Source organism: Colias eurytheme, chromosome 1, assembly GCF_061535395.1.
Source record: "Colias eurytheme isolate Ceu_HAF_F1 chromosome 1, ilColEury1 Martin Lab GWU primary, whole genome shotgun sequence".
Classification (NCBI taxonomy): domain Eukaryota; kingdom Metazoa; phylum Arthropoda; class Insecta; order Lepidoptera; family Pieridae; genus Colias; species Colias eurytheme.
In genome coordinates this window covers 3,958,024-3,976,576 of record NC_142980.1, presented here as the reverse complement: position 1 = coordinate 3,976,576, position 18,553 = coordinate 3,958,024, and the positions used below count along the sequence as shown (strand labels likewise).

The window sequence follows — 18,553 nt, the reverse complement described above, 5'->3', positions numbered from 1 at the left end:
AAAGTTTGTCAGTTGGCTTGCGTCCTGCAAAAGATCGTGTGGTACGATGATGATAGACGTAGATGGTACCACGTAGTGGTTACTCAAAAGAATCCTAGATGGCGTTTATTTAAAAAGCGACAAGCAAAAATAATAATTTTTCATCAAAACTGTAATTATGACGTAATAAAATGTGGATGTGAATTTTTCAATACTGTGAATTTTTTTAAGGACTTTTAAATTTATTATCTAGGTACGTTAAGTTAGAAATTTTTTTTTAAATAGCTCATGAAATTCCCTAGGTTCCAATTACCACGGTGACACAATAAAAATAATTAATTTAGACACTGTCACATCATTAAATCAATAATATAAAACATTGATAGATTGATCATAAATTTTATAATTTTATTATAATTTTGTTGAGTGATTTTCTAGTTTATTATAATTGTTTTTAATATTTTTGTAATGCCTCAGTCGGACTACTGGCCTGTTAAAAATCAGACCGATACAATCGACAGCAATCCGGAGCCATCTATTTTGGTTAGTGATGTATCATGACTTTACTACAGTTTGAATAACTACAAAAAGTTAACAATATGAAGTAAATCCTGAAGTCTTTACGGGGACAAGGGAATACATTTATTGTTGCTACTATTTTATAGATGGCACTGTACTTAAAGGATAATAAAAAAGATAACTTTACAAGATAATTTATTATATAAAAAATAATATCATTTTTATCATATTTGACCGATCACCTGCGGCCTGAATCCAGCGGCTCCCCGCCACTTTGATCAGGTCGTCTGTCCATCGCGTTGTAGGCCGTCCCACACACTGCGACGTCCTGTACGTGGTCGCCACTCAAGAACCTTTTTGCCCCAACGGCCATCGGTTCTGCGGGCTATAAGCTATAATGATATTAATCATATTTTATTTTTATTGCTTTGGCTTCAGACCGATGCAGAATATTCAAGCGTAGAGTGAACAGGTACCTTCTAGGGAAGCGCGTTCCATCTTCGACCACATACTATCTTAGCTTACTTATCGCTTAACATTAGGCGAGATTGTGGTCAGGCGCTTCCTTATTCCCAATAAAAAAAAAATAGATAATTAATATTAATCAGAAAACATGCTCACAGATAAACGAGCGTAGAAGGACTACCTTAGATTTCTTGAAAATTTTGACTGTGCAAGCAAAAACAAAATTAAATTAGCTAAAAATTGAATATATAGATAGGTACATAAAACAATGTTAGATACCTACTTCTCTTCATTGTATATACCTAATCATTTCTTCATACATTCATTCATTCATGGGAATGATAGTGATAATCTTCTATTACCGTATGTTTGTTTTCTTCTAATTTGTTTCAGTATGCTCTCGATTAAAACTAGGTGCCCATCTCTCCCGTCTTTCTCTTAAATACGTTTAGTAATATTATTTTTGCTATGAGAGGATACTAGGTCATAGCCCATAGGTGCCTCTCATAGCCTGGTAACGAACGAAGTCAACATAATGTGTGGTTTGGCTTTTTGTTGCATTATGATGACGCTTATCATTAAATATTGCGTCAGCACATGAGCTTTCCTGTTATATAAAATACCGGTCTGTTACATCACACAACCTCCTGAAGTAGGTATCTACTTTTTGAGAAAAATACTTCCTCTCTCTTTGGAATGACGTATTATTATCGTTGAGGTACGTCGAACAAAAGGTATTCTTCTAAACGTTTGGTAGGTAGGTATACATTAATTATTGAGGAAATATAAAAAAAACAGAATCACAACATTTATGGTTTTTAAATATCGCCAGTATTTTATGATTTGACACGGTATATAATATGTATATGGCGCATATCTAATGGCTTGTTTTTTAGCAAAAACAGCTTGGTGCCATGGAAGGGGAAGTGAAGGAAATCCAGATGGAGCTGGCAGCGCTCAGGCGGGACCGCGGGCATTTACATGGTCGGAATCAATCCTTCATTTCGCCGGTTAGTTCACTATATTTTAGAAAAAGCAAAGATAATATTATAATACTATACTGTACAGCCAAGACGTAGAGGTACACATTTTCCGATGAAATTCAAATGTAGATCATAATTACTCATAAGAAGTAGATAAAACTAAAGGCCCGGTATAGGTACTTATTTACTGAAAAACTGTAATAGTTTTCTTTATGAAGCATAAAAGCGCTTTATAAAAAATCTACTCAGCGATATATTATCATCAACTGAGTAGAGCTAAAAAATATAAGCTTAGGATATTTATGATTTTGTCAGAAATTGTAAGGTCTAACCGACTAATTATTGAACTTTGCTTTGAGCCTATGGAAGGGGCGTGTGACTCATAAACCTTTATACAAATGGCCGATAATAATCAGTTACTGTTGTCAGCTGAAGGTTTTAATATAAGGCTTTATATCAAGAAACGTTTTGGAAGAAAATTTATTAGATTTCATTAACAAATTCATAAATAAAGCGTAAATGAATTTATATTTTTTGTTTTATGGCATTCAAAATGCTTTATAAATATAAATTTATAAAGAATAGAAAAATTCGTCCCGCCTCGTGATCGAATTTTTCTATTCTTAAAAATTTATAAAACGTAAATATTAAATAAAAACATAAGAGATTCGATATTACCATGTGAGGTCATAATATTAGTACCTATAGGTAGTCTTCGTAATGTTGGGTAAATTTTTTTTATCTCAATTTGGCGCACGCTCTTACAATTATTAATCAGACATAAAAAAAAAAAAACTTTAAGCCCGTAATCTTCATGTAGTTCTTCACGCTTATTATTTATTTTTAATTGTTTTTATTAATAGTAGTGTATGACATGCCTAAATTTAGCGCTTTAGGCCCAACGGTTAAGGATCTAAAAATTTCGTAATTAGCTACATTTGTTTGTATTGACACAATCTGTGCTACAATTGTTTACATGTTAACTAGTTTCTTACAAATAAGTAGGATCTCTATTGCAATAAATATAAAGTTGTATTTTAATTTTTTGTGTTCAAGCCGTTTTTGCTAGATACGAATGATTTAATTTAAATTATAGTTTTAGGTCTAGGTAAAGTAACCTTGTTGGACGACATAAAATATTACGACTCAAAATTGTTAGGTAATTATTTACCTCGGAAATTTTAATGTAGGTATAGTTAGTTATAATATTAATAGTTAATACAGTTTCCCGTTCATTGTTTAAAATTAATTTATTTAAATTATTGCGTTATAGTCTGTACGTGTCGAGTATGTTTGTGTTTTAATCCATACTAATATTATAAATGCGAAAGTAACTCTGTCTGTCTGTCTGTTACTCAATCACGCCTAAACTACTGAACCAATTTGCATGAAATTTGGTATGGAAATATTTTGATACCCAAGAATGGACATAGGCTACCTTTTATTATGTACCACGGGCGAAGCCGGGGCGGACCACTAGTCTTCAATAAATGGCTTGTAAATGTATTCATTTAACAGTTAGTTACGGGTCAAATTAATTGTTTCGGTGTCTTTTGATGATAAGTTTGAAGAATCATTATTTAATTTTGTACCATATATTTTTATAACATTGAATACAAAAAAATTTTTCAATGTCTTCTATAATCATAATTCTTCATTATACCGAAGTACATATTATTACGAATAAACTTAATTCGGTCTATCAAAACGGTACGTTGAATCAATAAATATTATCTACAATTAATTATTATGTCCCGCCTGTTAGCATATTATTATAATAAGTAGGTATGTATTTTATATTTTTAGGATCCTGTAAAGTCGGATCCTACATACGTGGAGACGAAAACTCAAAAAACGCAGGATCTTGACTGTACCAGAATACCACAGGTAATTACTACTGCAAAATAAAGGCATTATTTTAATTAGGGCCGATTTTTCAATGCTTGGATAAAACTTATTCGTCGAATAATGTATATAACTACCATTTTAAAAACGTATTCTAATTGCCCGTATTTGACAGTTCACGTGACATTTTAATATTATCGTGTAATACTTTATTGGACGGATAAGTTTTATCCAAGCATTGAAAAATCGGCCCTTAATGAAAAATTTTCAGGTAACTAATATACCTAATGGTATTGATGTTTGAAGAAGTAAAAGTATTTAGTTAGCATGATTGTAACCAAAATACGTAGAATTGCCTTATCCATTATGTCAGTTGTTGTAGGATTTATTTATTTCATCGTTTCATAGATATCAAAACTTCGGGAAGAGTTAATCAGAGCGAAAAATGCGGCGGACGAAGAACGGTTTGAAAGAGAGAAGTATGAAGGGAAATTGAAAGATTTAGAATCGAAACTGAATACGATTTGCAATGTTTGCATTGTCGAGGTAAATTAACTAGTTGACCCAAATGTTGTTCTGCTTTACAAAGATAAGAATACTTAGATGTTGGCTAATTGTTATCAGAACTACCTATTCGATGTGTACACAAAATTTCATCAAATATGGTAAAAACTAGCAAACACTACTGCATGAGAATTTTATATATACCTACTAGATTTCTGTCCGCTTTGTAAAATGTAGGTAACAAATTGGTAACAAGTTATCCTCTCGAATCACTCTATCTGTAAAAATCCGTTTCAAAATCCGTTGCGTAGCATACCTAAGTACATAATTATTATGAACGGACAGACAGCGACCGCGACTTTGTTTAAAACTATGTTGTGATTAGATAATAAATTAATAACTATTACAATAGCGATTTCACAGCTCTTATAGTCTGCTGAAAGACAACTTTTTCTTAGTGGATATTATAATGAAAAAAATGAAAAAAAAATGAAAAATATATTTATTTAAAAACCATATGTTTTTACACAGATACACTTTGATTGACGTTGCACACTTTACACATATTGGCTTAATCTAGGTTTATTATAAAAGGATTACCTATAGTACCCACACTAGGCAAGCCTGTATCGTGGGCACTGAGACGTTTTACCAAAAAAACAAAATTAGATGTCCTCGGTATGATCAACGCTTATATCTTACACGTACAAAGGCATTTTATCACTTATAAGCTACAGGAAAATAAATACTGAAGATACTAAATAATACAATTAACATAATATTTTATAAAATAAATAAATATATTTATATATACATATATATATATAGATAATTTTTATATAACAATAAATATAATAAAATATATGAAATAATATAGGTGCCGATTATACTCAAATTAAAATTAAAATAATGATGCAAGAAGATTTTCTGTTGATACGTAGTTCAGAGAATTAAGGTAATTAGTTACGATGATCTTTGCTTTTCTAGAAGTACAGTTTTTAATATTACAATTGGAGCTAATTTTATTATAAATAAATATACCAACAAATGGATTGAAACGCTTAGCAAAAGAAGTATTTACACGAACATTTGGTATTTTGTAAATACGCTTTCTCACATAATTCTTGTAATTGGGAGAGGTAATGACCCATTTGTGCGTCGATATAAATTTATCAAGGATAAAAAGTTGGCGAACTGTAAGAACACTAGCGTCTTTATAAAGGTCAAAAGTAGGGTATCTAAAAGGTTTTTGTAACATAGTCTTAAGTACCGCTCGTTGAGCCCTCTCAATACGAATTAGGTTTGTCTTAACGGCGCCTCCCCACGAACCAATGCAGTAAGTAATTAGTGATTGGCATAACGCGAAATATATAGTTTTGAGCAATTTGAAATCGGCAGATCGGCGGAGTTGCTTCATAATGAAAATGATTTTACGCACGCGATCAGACAGAAGATTTATATGATTCTTAAAACTTAGATTTTGATCCACCAAAACACCTAAGTACTTGACAACTTCAACTCTTTCAATGTATTGAGGTGCACATTCGTCAGGAGATACATTTATTAATTCGATCAGTGATGGGGCGGACGCAGAGGTCTTATGAAAGCAGACAAAATTCGTCTTGTCTAGATTCAGGGTCAACAAGTTACGTTCGAGCCAAGAGTTTACCTGTATCATTCCCTGCCTTGCAGCTAACACTGCCTCATCCCAGCTGCCACCGTGAAAAGTGATAGCAGTGTCATCCGCATAACAAAGAATATCAGCACCGCTAAGTGGGAGGTTGTGAATATCATCCATGTAAAGAATGAAGAGAGTGGGACCCAGGATACTGCCTTGGGGAACACCGTAATTAACTTCTTTCGTGGCACTAACACTCTCTCCAATCTTCACACATTGAAGTCTCCCTCTGAGATAACTTTCGAACCATAGCAGTGCATGTCCCCTGACACCTTTATTATCAAGTTTTCTAAGCAGCAGCGGGATAGAAACAGTGTCGAAGGCCTTCGCAAGGTCGAGAAAAACACTGAGACATGCGTTCTTTTTGTCCAAATGTGAAGATATTATAGATGTCAATAGGCTTACAGCATCTGACGTACTTCTTTGACATCTGAAACCGAACTGACGAGATGATAGAAGATTATTGGACTCTAGAAACTTGGTAAGTCGGGAGTTAACAATTTTCTCAAGGATTTTCGAAAAAACACCTAAAAGTGATATCGGCCTATAATTATTGGGATTGTCACGAACTCCTGTTTTATAAATCGGGCAAACTGCAGCAACCTTCCAGCTATTAGGAAAAATACCGAGTGATAGGCTTCGATTATATATTGACGTTAAAGGATATAAAATTTCTTCCCGAATCTGTTTAATTAGTGAATTATTAAGGCCATCAATGCCAGGTGATTTTTCATTCCGTAATTGTAAAATAAGGTTTTCAACTTCGGATGTATCCGTTGGACTCAAAAAGAACGATTTTGCTGGGATATTGTTCGATTTAATACTTGAAGCTAACGTGTCTTGAGTAATTTGTAATTTATTTAAAATATTAGTAGCATATGATTCACCGACAGAGGTAAAATGTTCGTTACATATATTAAGAGATTCTGTAGTTCCATTTTTATTGATATTTAAGAGATCTAAAGGCTTATTTTTGTGGTTATCTATGTAACAAATATTTTTAACTACATTCCAGAGCTTTTTGGGGTTTCCTACACTAGATTTTAGGATATTGGCTTCATACTCGCGTTTCAGTTTTTTCAACAGATTATTAGTAAAGTTACGATAACGGTGGTAGACATGGAGTAATACTGCATCGAGAGGGTTTCGTTTAACTTTAATGTGAAGACGATCTCTATGGCGTATGCAACGTAAAAGACCGGGAGTTATCCACGGCTTTAAAATATATTTTGATCTGGAACAATAAATTTTTTGGGTATGTTTATGAATAATTGTTAGTAGTGTTTCTGTAAATGTCTCAACCAAAACATGTATATCATCTATAGCCAATACTTCGGACCAATTCACTGTTTTTAGGTCGTTTTTGATGAGATCTATATTTCTTTTAAACATAAACTTTGTTGGTGTTTGAGTTTTTATCTTCCCCAGTCTCATGCCAACCATGACAGTATCGTGATCTGTTATATCAGTTCCACAAACTAATCCCACAACAGCTTTGTTCGTTTTCACAAAAATATGATCGAGACATGCCCCTTCTCTTGTAGGCTGTGTAATCGCGGGAACAAGACCAAATTCTGCTAAGATACATAAATAATCATACCACCAGGAGTTTGCAGACTGGGCCAAAATGTCAATGTTAATATCACCCGCCAAAACCAAATATTGAAAATTTAGTGTTGAAAGATGCATGTGTAAAGTATCAAGAAATATTGAAGGATTTCTGAAGGACGGGGAGCGATAAATACCCAATATGCAGGTTTTTTCATCCAGCACAAGCTGCAAACAATTTGCATCGTCGATTAAAGGTTCCGACACTGAAACGCTCAGGGCACTCCGTACATAAGCCACAACTCCACCGTTTTGGTTAATGAACTTACTGGATTTATATGCAGTGTAATTAGGTAGTATAGGAATTTGCAACAGATCATTGAGCCAACATTCAGTGAGTATAATAACATCATACACTATATTTAAGCGTTTCAATGCTACAATTAAACTATCGAAGTTTTTATTTATGCTGCGAATATTTAACGAAAAAATTTTTAAATTATATTCACTTGTAAGATAAGTTCTGCATGATTCAAGGTTAGAAACAGTGTTACATTTTATTTTATACGAATCTAAGTCTATTGCAATATTATTCGCAGCCATTTAAAATGATTGTTAAAATCCATTTTATTATTAATTTTATGTATAGAGAAAAAAGTGAAAATAATTTTTTAAAAATGCAAAGAACATTTTTTCTCGCCTGGCGATTATATTGTAGCAAATTTGTGTATGTACAAAACTGTATTAATAGTATAATATTATGAATTTCTATAGTAAAAATTAATGTGAGATAATATAATATTTTATGTTTATAATAAATACAATAAAATAAATACATATAAAAATAGATTATAGATTGTAATATATACATTAGTAGTTGGAATAATACAAAGTTATACACGGTTAACATAATATTACGATGAATAAATAAGACAAATAGGATTCTTTTCAGACTAATTGAACAATAATTTAGACTTTTACAATTGAAAGATAATGAAACAATAATTTTATTACTACGGCTGACTAGGGACCTGTTTGTCTGTGTTAAAAATATTGGCAAGAACTTCTCGCGACCGGATATGAATGGCGCTTTTCCCTTCGCGCTGTCTAACATAAACATTTCCGTTACTGCACCAACAGAAGGCATAACCGAAGTTCTTATATAGACTTCGAGCCTCACGAAATAAAATTCGATTATCTTTGGTTAATCTTTCGTTTATATAAATCTTACAGGCATCTCCGGGTAAATTAAAATCTGCACTACTAATGTTTTTTCTTGATTTTGCGGCTTTCAATATCTCGTCGCGCTTCGAACGGCGAAGTAATCGGACAACAACGGGACGAGATAGCTTATTGGTATTGTTAGGGCCCTTCTCCTTCGAAATACGGGGACCCACTCGCATTGCCCAGTCTATGTCTGCATCGCTTAGTTCCACGCCGACTTTTCGAGCCGCTAACAATGTAATATGCTGAAGGTTTTCGTGAGAAGTCTCCGGGATACCGGCTAATTCAATTTCATTACGTAGATATTGTTGCGCTTGAAGGTTTAATTCGCATTGAAGATTAGATATAGTGACTTTCAGGTCATTAATCTGCCCAGAGTTACATTCCAAAAGCTTGATACGCGATTCGCTTGTATTAACCTTCTCCTCAAGTTTATCAAGGCGCTCGTTACAAAGTATCAACGATTGAGTGGCGTCTTCTAATTTCAGCTTGACGGAGGAAAGTTCCTGGGTCAGACGACGAATTTCGGTAGTGAGTTCCTTTACCTCTTCACCCGTCACCGTCGCAGCGGCCGTATCTTTTTTACGCATCGTAATAAAATTAGAGTCGCTAGTGCACCTCACCGGGGTATTGCTATTATCACCCCCTCTCTTTTGGGCCGAAGAGCAGTTAGGACACTCCCATTTGCTTTTAGGTTCTGCGGATAATCCACTCACGTCAATACATAATGGACAAAATTTTTTTCCACAGACCGCAGACGAACATTTGACGAAGTTGTTATCCTTAAAAGATTTAAGGCAACCGGAGCACTTCATATTATTAACTTAATAATATATAAACTGTGACGCCGTGATTTTTTTACAATATACTTCCGTGTCAGTTCTGCGGAAGCTTATCTTTGCCGCGCGTTGACTCGTAGCGCACGGCAAGCGGCCGCACGGAGATGTCACCCGGTCGCTCACAGGACTTACGTGCGGTAATCGCTTGCACGGAGATGCTGCCGCAGGATACTACCCGACACTTTATTAATTGCGAAAGAATCACTTTACACACTAAATTGATTGAAATTTTATATATAATTTCATTAAATACTTGTTGCACTGTTCTTGATCGTTCACACAGAGTTTATTTTAGATAAATATTATGGAGAAATGATTATTAAATACGGAGCTTATACAGAGACCAAGTTAACGATTTGACCGAGGCGTCAAAGATGATCAAATCTCGATCACTGAACGTATCTGATAATGTATCTTATTTTGTGCTATTTTCTACTGGGCGCCTGGAAATTCTCGCATTTAAAGCTTCAATTTATATTCAGGTCAAATACTTTGGCCTTATAATCAGGAAAATCCTATGGGCCTAATTTTATGAAATTGATCAAATTAGCCTTTTGCAGTTAATATGCCTTACATTGTAAGTGTTAGTTTATAATATCATTCCGTACGACATCTTAAAACGTTTTAGGACTCACGAAAAAAATCAAACGAAGAAGTTACAACTTTGAAAAACAAATTAAGAGACATGGAAGAAGAGGCTGAAGAAATGAAAGTTACGATAACCGAGAAAAATGAACAGTTACAAGATTATCGAATTAAGGTAAATTTGAGTCTACCTAGTAGATCTATACTAATATTATAAATCTGAAGAGTTTGTTTGTTTTTTTGAACGCGCTAATCTCAGGAACTACTGGTCCGTTTTGAATAATTCTTTCGGTGTTAGATAGCCCATTTATCGAGGAAGGTTAAAGACCAGACAGACAGACAGACCAGACAGGAGCGGAGCCGCGGGGCACAGCTAATCAATAATAAGTATAAATACAATAAAACTAAAGTGATAGAGTCTAGAGATATAACATCTATTAATAAAAATGTACCTATATAAAGCTAAGCTAATACTAAGATGAGAACTAATTTAATGTAAACATTCCTTTTTTATCGAAACTGTAATTTATTAGAAGATTTGTTATGTAAAAATATTATTGGTTGAAGTATTAGTTAGTGCGTCATTACAAAGCTTAAAAGTAACATTGGAATAATAAAGAAATTATTATAATATCTAAGAACCTACGAATTATTGAAGATTGGAACGTTAAAAAATATTATAAATTATAATATGTTCTTATGTAATCGAAACAAGCAAGATCATTTTTGCACTGATGTTTTTCTAAAACTACTACTCAAAAATACTTCAATATTTCTTTTTCAGCGTTCGTGATACTATAGCAATTTAGTTCTTCCTAGTCGCTGAGTTTTTGAGTAATTTTGTTACTTATAGATACGTAGTATATTATTATTAGTCTGTGCTTATAGGTAACATTCGCATTTCCATCGTGTCGATACCAAATTTATACCTAACCGGTTCACAGTTTGTTGTTATTGATTGGTTTCACCTATGTATTCTTTATTCATTATTTGTCATTAACTACAGTATCTTCAAGCACAACAGCAAGTTGAGGAACTGAAACGGCAGTTGGATTTAATCGAATACGACAACAAGCAAGTTTCCGATCAAATACAAATAGAAATACAAAAGATGAAGGTATGGTATTAAAATTGTTATTATATATGTTGTGATAATCATGCCATATTATGAGACAATTAACATAAACATAGAATTGAAAAGGTACGTGGATGTAATTCCTCGTTTTCATTTTACTATCTACTCTTTTCTATACAAAATCCTGCACATGGTTAAAATAACATATTTTAGGAGACGTACATTTTAATACTATCAAAATAAGAAAACTGTGTATTACTTATTACAAGTTATAACTACTTTTAACTAGATGTAATAGATATCGATTAGTAGAAAAACATATTATAAAATAAATCTTAATAGTAAGTATCTACGTCATCCCGACATCCTCCATCACCATGTTTACTGTCTTTAAAATACATTTTATAGTTTTCCGTCATATTCTAAACAGTAAAAACAATGATTTTCTTACAGATGCAGTTCCAGGAAAAGTTGCAAGAATTGGCTCCTTTACCAGATTTGCTAAAAGGTGCTCAAATACAACTGCAAGAAGCAAGGCAGCTGCAAAAGTTGGCTGAAGAAAGCTCGCACCAGCTTTCAACAGAACTTCATAAAGTTAAAGAGAAGGTCTGTATTTATTTTATTTATTTATCTCTAGGTTTCCGCCTCATGTTGTCAAAAGAAAACCTGGGATTTCCGGGATTAAGCCGTGTCCTTTCTCAGGTCTCCTACTACATATATGAGTTGGTACCAATCGATGAAATTTGGTACCAACTCATATAGTCTGTGGTTTAGGCGAATAGACAAACCGACATACAAACCGATAGACAGACCGACATAATTACTTTCGCATTTATAATATTAGTAGGGAGTAGGTAATCGCGTGTTACGACGTGGTAAATAAGAATATGATAATAATAATTAATACTTTCGTAGTTTTTTAACCCGTCATCTAGTCATTCTATTTAATCTTATTAAAAAACACAAAAAAAAAAAGCATACGAGTAATGGACAATTACATAAGAAGTAAAAGAAATACAATCAATAATTATTAGTATTATAATATTCACTAGATTCTCTACTTTTTAACTTAAAAGAAATACTTAGGAATATAAAATATAAATCAAATTGTTTTTATTTTGTGATATTGTCACAGATAATATTACACTTAGATATTATATAGTTATACATTTTAATTCAATTATAATAATATTAAGTAAGTAATAATTAATATCACTAAAAGTAACTGTTAGTTTGTAGTAGGTATAGGTCGCGTCATGTAAAAAGAACGCTGACGGTTAAGCTGCGCATTGGCGATTTATTGGTCTATTTGGTGTTATGAGGTGGTATAAGAATAACAAATATTATGTAGTTGCGAAGCCACAACTCGAGAGCCTACTTCAAAAATAAAATAAGCAACTTTCGTGCTAAACTCTATACATGCCAAAACACACCCCATAACTTTCATCCAGCGTTCTTTTTACATGACGAGTACTGTAAATACCTGTAAGAACCTACATAAGTAGGTATCCTCAAATAACTCTTTCGTTCATAATGGTATAATGGTATCATACAAAGGGACATAATAATATTCAAATATTTTTAGAATCTTCATTTTTTTTCATCATATTTCATGCATACACAAAGAGTTAGAGTATATTATTTTAATCTGTGAGTTTACTATGGGGGGTTCAAACTCCTCCTGCAGCAAAAATATATGACAAAGCTCTGTCCGTGTTATGCTTAAAAGTTCTAGTACTAACTCATGTGCAGACTAGATGGCGCGGTATGAGAAACGCCTATATTAAAGGACTAGCGTTCCGCCCCGGCTTCGCCCGTCGTATATAGCTACTTCTCGCGAACAGAGTGAAAAGAAAAGTGTTATTCTTAATTTTCTCTCCTTAAAGAACCATCATTGAGCCTTAACAAACACGTTAAAAAAATTGTCTTGATTGGTCGAGCCACTCGAGAGTTTTACGCTTAGCAACGAATTTGGCGATTCATTTTTATTTATTTAGTATACACAGTATTATAATTAATGACATGACCTACCTTAATAATATTAATACAGATAAATACTAATAATTTATAACTGATCAATGACCTTGAATGCAGAAAGATAAATACGATTATGAATAAAAATAAATCGATTTCCGAAAAACCCCAATGCAAATAATAATCTTGTGGATGACAAATTATCTTCCGTACGGAGACACCACGTTTATCAGGGGTTTTCTTGATAATACAGTTGCACATAGGTATTATTTATTATAGTTTTTTTAATGCAAAATGTTTCCGTTACATTTTTCCTCGAAGTTTAAAACTGTTATGTTGGAATTTTTTTTTATGAATCCCAACTTGACTTGATGTTATGTTCGATAATTTATTATCCTTAACCTAAGTTAAAACTTATGTAAAAATTAAGGAGAAATTGAGAAGATAAATACATATTTATCTTCTCAATTTCTCCTTAATTTAGGTCCTTAGTAGGTACATACCTACTTACGTTTAAGTCCCGAAAAAGTTTTTTTATGGGTTTAAAAAATCGGGACTAAAATTTTTTTTTAAAGGTAAGTATTAAGAATTATTCGAAATATTTATCATAATTTACAAATATCTTTTTTTAGTGCTTCAATTTCACAGCAATCTATAATTCCGCTATACATGCCGCTAATGTATTGAATGTTCTGAAAATCATGTCAAAATATAAGAGAACAATCAGATAAATTTTAGCTGTTATCTTACTTTAAAATGTTACTCTTTCAGCTGGTTTTAGCGGTAAACAACCTAAATGCTGAAAAGATTGAAAAAACGAAGCTCATCGAAGAGAGTAAAGAAATTAAATCGGAGTTGGATGTAAAGAACCAAGATATAGCCGTATTAAACAATAATGTGGATGATTTGAAGTAAGTGATTTGATTGTAATTTGGTTTATAATTTTCAGTTAAAATATTTTTTTAGAATTGTAGAGTTGACAATAATAATTTTACGTTATGCGCTATTACGTTTATAATATTATTTATTACGATATGAGTCACATCAGTGGTATTTATTTGCATAAGTCGATGAGATTCTAAAATTTAGATTAAAAATATCAAAAAGCTTTCAGGAATTTCATTCTCACAAGGCTGCTCTAAAACTATTTTATTGCGTTAATTTTTAACTTCTCAGATGCAAAGTGCTGCGACTCGAAGAGAAACTAGTACAGCTGGAGACCCGTTACAAAGAAAAGGCGTCCGAATGCGCGATCCTCATCAAGGACCTGGACGAGATGCGCGTGGAAGGTTCCAGAACGTTGACACGTAATAAGGAACGTTCTGAGTCTATGCGGCGGTACATGCAGAGCCAGATATCGGAGCTCGAGCGGCAGCTCATACAGAGTCGCGCGCAGTGCAGAGCGTGCCAGAAGGAGCGGGACGAGGTGAGTCGTGGTAACCCTTTGATATTATATAAAAAAGCTATATACGTTACCCGCTCTCTATTTTGGCAAGAAAAACTCAGCTAAGTGCCCGAGTTTCACTTAGTCACGCACCATTCAGCGTCGTGGCTGGACGTTCTTTTTATAATATTATTTTTAAATCTTTTATAATCGGCAGTTGTTATTACGAAGTACATGAGTGAGACATGTATTATGTCTCGTGCGTGAGAGTGAAAGAAAGAACAACTGTATTGGTGATAATGCGTTAGTAAGTACTTAGGTATGTATTAATTACGCTGTTTTTTAGTGCAATGATGTTGGCGTATGCCGCGTCTACTAGTATAATAGTCATGGTGGTAACCTAGTACCTACTAAGTATAATTTATATTATTATATTTACTATTCTGTGGTCGTGGAAAGCTTTTGTTTTTGTAAGCTATTAATTGCGTGTTAGTGTGTGTGTATGTGCACGTGTGCCTGTGTGCATGTGAGCGCATTTGTGACTGTGGATCCATGTGTGCACTGTGCGTATGAAAGCGTGCGGGTGCTTATTATGTAAGTATGTGTGCGTTTGTCCGTGTGTTACGTATGAGTTTGATGGGTTTTTTAGTAATATATTAAAAGAGAAAGATTATTATTTATCTATCTTTTCAATTACCTACATCGATTCCTTTCCCATGTGAACACAAAAAATGTTTTACGTGCCGTCTTTTGTTAAATTAATTATTAAACCATTGAAATATTGCTTTTTATTGTGATTCCGTATTGTTAATAAACGACAAGCGCTGACCTTAAATTCTACTTGATCTGATTTATACTTTTAACATTTACATACATTTGCCATGACTTAGCTAATAAACGTTCAAGTTTAACAACACTCATAATTGCTGGATCTATTCTAATAGCAGAGAAGTTTCATGTTGAAATATGCAGCTAAAAGTTTAATATTATAATTAAATAACAAAGAGCGTGTGTGCCGACACACGTGTCAGAAGTGGAACGTCTTTGGCAAGATTCAAAGATACCAAAAACGTCTCCTTACTCCATGACGTGACGGTATTGCCTTGCCGCGACCTTTAAATTCTCTCAACGCGCCTAAAGATGTTTCACTTCAATAAAAAAATATATCTGACTATAGGTATGCCATACTGTAGTTGTGTCCTCCCTGATTACAGAAAGCTCTAATGATCATATTGACCATAATCCATCACTCTGGCTAAGCCTAAGCGCAGGTTGGCACAGAACTTTTTAGTTCTTTGGCATAACCTTTATTAATTAGTAGGTACTAACTAGTTAATTAAAGTTTCATAACTATTAATTATTAACTTAAATTTACATCTACACTAATATTATAAAGAGGAAAACTTTGTTTGTTTGTTTGTTTGTTTGATTGAAATGAATAGGCTCATAAACTACTGGACCGATTTTAAAAATTCTTTCACCATTCGAAAGCTACATTATCCACGAGTAACATAGGCTAGGTTTTATCCCGGAAATCCCACGGGAACGGGAACTATGCGGGTTTTTCTTTGAAAACGCGGGCGAAGCCGCAGGCGGAAAGCTAGTACTAAATAAAAGTTTAACTTGTGAATCCGAATAAAGAAATTTGTTCATAGATTAAATTTTATTACCTGTTTTTATATATTTTAATAATTAAATTCATTCTGCCATTTGGTTCATAATAAATAATTAATTTTAGTCCTGTAATCTCATGCGATCTAATGTCGCGTAATCTTTTCCAGACAACCAACAAATGGTTATATTCATGTTAACAATATCTGTATCCAACGTTTTATTAAAGGTCCTTTACTTATCTATAAAATCTTTAAGCAGTTTAATTTCGATGTACTTTCTATTAAAGATAGACGACCGCCGACCGCCGACCGCCTCCTTGGTACAGTGGTTGGGGCTTGAGCGTAGAACCGAGGGGTCCTGGGTTCGATTCCCGGTGGAGACGAAGAAAAAAAAATGTCTCGGTCTGGCAGGACACAGAAGGCTGATCACCTACTTGTCCCTAAAGAAAATCGATCAGTGAAACAGATGTATGAATAATGCATCTGCCCCTTACCCCACTACGGGGACACAGGACTTCACTTTACACGGGACTTCACTTTGTTATAAAAAGCGATGACACACTACTTTTTAATACATCGTTTGGTTAATTTTTACGCTATATAATAAATAAATATTACGTTTATGTATTCTTTGTATAGGTAGTTATTAAGCTATTGTTAGATTTCCAATAGGTATAGTATAGTTACTGTTATGTTTTGTTTTATACTTAACTACCACTTTTTCATTATTATCTACACATGAAAAAGAATATCCCACCAAAAACATTTTCATGTAAAATGTTGCCAAGACGAGCCCATATGACTCGCACTGTCAAAAAGTTATCAGATCTCATGTAGAGCCAAGCTTCTAACACTACACGTCCTAACTCTACGCCCCCAGATTTGGAACCATAGAATTCAATGTATTAAAGAAAACAAATTCAAAATATATAAAAAGACGGGTTGCACTCCGGGAGTGCCGGCAGAAGTGAAAACTTGATTATTAACGTTGAGCATGTTTGATATTTTGGAATGGTATCGGTCTTACGCTTTTTCGATGGTCACGTGTCCTGACGCGAGTTTAAGATTTTATACCCATTACAGAAAAAGTGCTCAACGCCGCTAAAGAAGTTTTCACTTCAATAAAGAAATATTTACTGACTTACAAACCTTACTGAAAAATCAGCATCAAAGAACATTTCTGAAATGTTCGAGTATAACCAAAAAGGGAACATCGTTTACTCGACCGTAAAGATATATCCTTCATTCTGTCACAAATTAAGTGGTTAAATTGCATGTAGTACTTTGAAAAAGGGCTTTAATTAAACAGAAGCATTTGCAGTCCCGTCGTGTCACGATCCGGTATAATTTATAAATTCGCATCGATTATGCCAATACTAGTGTAGTATTATATCTGTGCCAATACTAAAATGTCACGGAACAGATAACATCGCGTAGCATCTGGCTAAGCTCTATTCCTTACAATTCACATAATAATTCACAAACTACTATTATTTGTATCTGTAGGTTATTAATTCGGTGAACGTGAATAATGTTTTTCTAATAATGGTCTTAAATTGTATGGATGTCATTGATGCAGTCATAAATACTAAACAGTTTTCCAATTTCAGATTCGACAACGAATGAATCTACAAATCAACAATTTGCAAGAGAATTTTGAAATGGCCGAGATTCGCCTGCGTACGCTGCAAAGTCAAATTGCGTCTCTGAAGAATAGCTATGCAGTTATTTTAGCTGATGATGATGATAACGGGGAATTTAATAAAATAGTAACTACATGTGATTGATTATGTTATAATTATTTATATTATATTTGAATACTACCAGTGCCGGCGTAAGGGCCACTGACACCCCGGGCGAAAATATTGTGGCGCCCACTTGAGAGAAGCAGTATCAAGTGTTCGTTTTTTGCTGATCCCAAGTAAAGGAGGAGTGACTCTAACGATATCGTTAGAGTCGCTCTTCGACCACAAACCCTCAAAAAATCCATCTAAAAAAAATCTCAATGAAATATATTCATATGCACCTGGAGGGTTTGCACCAGGAGAGGCAAGAGACCCCAACTTCAGACCTTGGCGCCCCCCAGAATTTGTCGCCCTGGGCCAACGCCCCAACACGCCCCCCCCCCCCCTAACGCCGGCACTGAATACAACTCGGGAAGAAGTAGAGACAGTATTATGTGGATAGAGATTCGAAATAAATACCTCATATAATTGTATCATTGAAAGAAAATTTCACTCAAGCGTTTTTAATTAATATTTAAATAAATGTACAACTTTTCAATTCGCTTTTTAATTTTTAAACAAGCTAATTGATTATAATATTAAACTACGCTTTT

The 18,553-nt window shown here is 33.7% G+C and overlaps 1 protein-coding gene across 1 annotated transcript; it reads left to right on the top strand.

Moving 5' to 3' along the window:
* Positions 1-447: 447 nt before the first annotated feature.
* LOC149910960 (uncharacterized) lies at positions 448-18,553 on the top strand. The gene is made up of 10 exons (XM_090107026.1): positions 448-522; positions 1,860-1,973; positions 3,753-3,833; positions 4,200-4,337; positions 10,213-10,344; positions 11,176-11,286; positions 11,698-11,850; positions 13,990-14,129; positions 14,395-14,644; positions 17,826-18,553. The coding sequence occupies exons 1-10, from the start codon at positions 448-450 to the stop codon at positions 18,000-18,002; spliced, it is 1,371 nt and encodes a 456-aa protein (XP_089963152.1). The 3' UTR covers positions 18,003-18,553.